At 39.1% G+C, this 4421-nt stretch overlaps 1 protein-coding gene across 1 annotated transcript; it reads right to left on the bottom strand.

Moving 5' to 3' along the window:
* Window positions 1-864: 864 nt before the first annotated feature.
* Window positions 865-4418, bottom strand: HAUS2 (HAUS augmin-like complex, subunit 2; the record flags this gene model as incomplete). Its single annotated transcript, XM_009081289.1, has 6 exons — window positions 865-1014; window positions 1152-1260; window positions 1907-2039; window positions 2842-2911; window positions 4139-4231; window positions 4347-4418. Coding segments are annotated over 6 exons (627 nt in total), but the record flags the coding sequence as incomplete, so codon positions are not given.
* Between the last annotated feature and the right edge of the window lie 3 nt (window positions 4419-4421).

Below are 4421 nucleotides of genomic sequence, written 5' to 3'. Positions count from 1 at the left end.
CAGATAACATGAATGATACAATGGTAGAAAGGAATACGTCTGCACCATTTCCAGTTTACTCTGTATCCTGAATACAAAACTGGGCACCCTCCAAAGACAACCAACTACCCGGGTTTATAAATGTCCTGCCGGTGACATTTTACCAACAAGTCTTTCCTGACCTAAAAGTCACTAAAGTTGCAAACTGGAACAATCAATACTTTTTATAAACTGTCATTCTTACTCACAAAAAAAGTTTTTATTCTAAGGAGAGCACTGAAAATATGGCAAGCAACAGAAAAATATAATCTGAATAATATATTTATCATGACCTCCTATATATCACCAAGTCTGTTCTCTGCTTTCCCACAAAACCACATAATAATCATAATAAACCGTAACTTCAAACTTATTTAATCTCTTGGTTGGAACTTCTATGGAAGCATAAGCTTGGACCTAAGACTTTGCTCTGTAACTTTAATTATAGGATTTTATAACAAAATAAAAAGCAAGAAACTGAGCTCTTGAAAACTAGTGCTTTTATTAAAATTTTATAGTGACATACAAAATACAGTGTTACATCAAGATGTTTATAAAAATTAATAAAGACACTATAGCAATCACATAAGAAATATCAAAACAAATTTCCATTGAAGATACAGGCACCAATGGAATCCTATCCCACTATGTCATTAACAGGTTTCTCAGTAGTCCATCTTCCTGTGAACTACTGTTCATTGCCCTTTTCTTCCAGTACATAGTTGGAGAACTGTTACATAAGAACAGAACTATAACTACCTAGAACACAACTGTGCTGCATTTTTCACAGAAGACCGTAAGAAAGTAGTTCTTTGAACAGCCATCCTATTTGAGGATAATGATTTGCTAGGTTAAAGATAAGCCAAAGTCCAATTCAGCAGTATTGCAGATGCTGTCAGAATACACTTCTTTTTGCAGTTCTCTCCATTTCAGTATTTGCTGTGTCAGCTCCTCCAACTCCATCATGAGCATTTCAGCTTTTGTCAAGGCAGTGTCCTGAACCAGAAAAGGGTTGGAGTTAATTGCTATACATCCTGTCAATCTACCAGGAGATAAAGATAACTTAAACAACCAAACAGCATTGAATAGTTAATGCTGTAGAAGACAAAAGGCTCAGTTTATTTGTTACTCACCATATTCTTCACCGTGTTTGGTACCTGAGGGATGCTTCTTACAGACTGCAAATGGCTGTCAAGCTTCTCAATGAAAGTCACAGCCTCAGTCAACAACTGCACTATATTCCTATAACCAAGAATGAACCCTCTACTCAAAAGTTGTGCTAAACAATGAGAATTTAATATTCACAAGCACTTATTTCTTTTCCCTGCTTTTCTAAGTCCTCCAGTTTTATCCAACTTCCCAACCATCTAATTGCTTTTTTTTCAATTAAGCTTCAGCAACATGTAGGGTAGGCATTACAGAAGTGACTATCCACTTCTTCAGTAACTAGGCCAGACTTTTAGACTGTAAGAAGAGGGACTACACTTTTAAAACATGCACTATGCATATCTGGGAATCATTCACACTTATTCCGAGCAAGTCACAGTGGATGGAAGACACTCAGTGCTAAAGTAACAATTCCTTCCCTAGAGAAGCATAATGAACCAAGCATTTAGCACATTTGTTTAAAACAATACATTGCAAATTGTTCTGTAGTCTTCTGAAGAAAAGACCAATAACCTAGGTAAACAGTCAGGAAAATATGCATCACTACCTTACAATGAATTTATCAATGAGTAAGCTACTATCTTTTAGCAGAGGTTCTGCTACCATTTTAATTTCTACTCTTATCAATAGAAAAATGAATGAAAGCATGTGATTTTTTACTATTAGTTCAGATTAATTTGGACTCACACAAACAAAGAATAAGTATTTTCTGTGTGCCTACTTGTGGAAGGTAGCCTCAATAGGCAGGCTCTCTTGACATCTGGGCTTTATCGCCTTCTTTCTGAGAGCCCTCTTCTCTTTCAGTACAGCTTCCAAGTGCCTGTTCATATCTTGCAAAATCTCGCATTTTTGGCCTACAAAATAAAATTGCAAAGTTGAACCTATTGTCCTGCCAAAACAAGAGCAAAAATTCTTCTGAAGAAAGACAGAAGGACAAACACTGATCTACTGCACGGGACAGTTAACATTCAAGAAAGGTATGAATCAGAATGGCTTTTGGTGGAGCATATATGATTTAGTATCAGCATACACCTCAAAGTCAATACCTACTTTTTAGAGATACAGATTTGTTTATTATTTTACATTATCTACAGTTGTAAGTAAATTGTCTTTGAGATGAGGCCAACTTGTTAAACTATACCATAGCACCGAAGTATTACAATGTATTTCACTAGCCTAGCACAACAGTAGAATGTTTTTAAGGACCCATAAAATCATAGTGGAAAAAGTGTGAAATAATAAAGAAATTAATACCTATGCTCCCAAAGTCCCAAATTTAAAATGCAAGTAATTCTAGGGGCATACAGATGCAGCAGAAATACACTGAGTTTCTGGAAAAGAAGCAGAGTAGCACATGCAGGCCAAGGATTACTGATTATCTCAGAACCGATACTGCACTGGCTCTGGGGAGTTGACACATCCCCCATGCTTTTCTGGAGAATCAGTTACACATGGAACTTCTACTGAGACAGCAGAGGGGACAAGTTCAAATAATACTGAAACATTCCTTAGGGGCTAAAAAAACACCTACCACCTCTAACAAGCTAACCAGAGAACACTTGAGCAATAACTTCCAGAAGTGTCATGTACTCAGACAAAACAATCTGTTGAAGTAATTTAAGACTCTTGGTTTTCCTATGGTCCAATTGCACTTACTTAAATAAAAAGGGTGAGCAATGTCTGCTGTCTCATTCTCCAACTGCAGCATTTCAGTTTTCAGTTCTATCTACAACAATAACATCAAATGAAAATACATTTTTAACATACTTATCCAGATACTGTTGACTAAGAATGTTGACTGATTGTGACTGAGCATGTTATGATGCTCTTTGGAAGGTTTCTGCTACTAGGTGGGGCTTTTTTGGTTAATAGGAAAAACTGTTTAAAAAAACCCCCTTAGATAATTGGAAAATACAGATCCTGCAATTCATTCCTAAAACACAAATTTATCAGAGAATCACAGAATGGCTTGGAAGGTGCCTTAAAGATAATTTCGTTCCAAAGCCCCCACCATGGGCAAAGATATCACTCAGTAGGACCAGGTTGCTCAGAGCCCCATAAACCTGGCCTTGAACACTTGCAGAGATGGAACTCCACAGTGAGCTCATCTCCCAGTCTATACTCACATCAGGAATTGCCCTGGCCCCGATGCAGCACTTTGCACTTGGACTTGCTGAACTTCATGAGGTTCTTGTGGGCCTACTTCTCAAGCTTGTTGAGGTCCCCCTAGATGGCATCCTGTCCTTCTATTGTGTCAACTGCACTGCTCAGCTTCATGTCATTAGCAAACTTGCTCAGGGTGCCCTTGATTTTGCTGTCTATGTCATTGGTAAAGATATTAAAGAACACTTTAATACAGGACAGAGCCCTGAGGAACACCACTTGTCACCAGCCTCCAACTGGACATAAAGCCATTGACCACAACTCTCTGGCTGTGTCCATCAGCCAATTCCTTATTCACCACATAGCTCACCTTTCAAATCTATGTCTTTCCTACAAAGCCATTTAATAGTCTATATAGTGTCTAAAACATTATGAAATACAAGCTAAAAGCCAATTCAGGCCATAGAAAATGACCAAGGTTACATCTAGCTAACCAACAAAATGGTTTTGTTGCCTATAAAGAAACACATTTTTTGAACTGAAGTCAACCACAAGTTCTTACTTATTCCTCAGTTTCTTCAGAAAACTTCAGGTTACACTTCAGTCGCAGGTGCAGCCTACTGAGTGCTTCTACTTATACCTAAAACTTGTGTTTCACAGTTTTGTTCACTCCTTTATGACAATTCAGTCCACTGGGGAAAAAGTGCCAACTGTTAAACCGCTGAACAGTTAAAAAAAATTCTAAATATGAAATACACAGCACACGGCAGTCTCACAGTTCATCACGTGCCCTGCATTACCTCCAAGTATTGAAGCGCTGAGTGCACACTGACAAGAGTAAAGGCTGTACCTCATTGAGCTCAGCTTGCATGTCTGCAGTTTTCTCCATCTCTGCGAATTTCACAAAGCATGGCTTTTTTCTATAGGTTAAATCCAATGTCTCCTGCGAAAGGAAAACAACAGGAGAAAATGCACCCCACAGCAAGAACGCACCAGGCAAATTCTCAAGAACAGCTTTTAGCAGACCGCACGGGTTCCCCCCCCCCCGCCGCCGCTACCTTGCTCAAGGCACCCGTGGCCAGGCACCGCTCCAGCAGCACCGCGGGCGCCGAGGGCCGCACGGAGTCCCAGGC

Source organism: Acanthisitta chloris, unplaced genomic scaffold (genome assembly GCF_000695815.1).
Source record: "Acanthisitta chloris isolate BGI_N310 unplaced genomic scaffold, ASM69581v1 scaffold27438, whole genome shotgun sequence".
NCBI classification, from domain to species: Eukaryota; Metazoa; Chordata; class Aves; order Passeriformes; family Acanthisittidae; genus Acanthisitta; species Acanthisitta chloris.
This window is presented reverse-complemented; position numbering and strand designations above follow the sequence as displayed.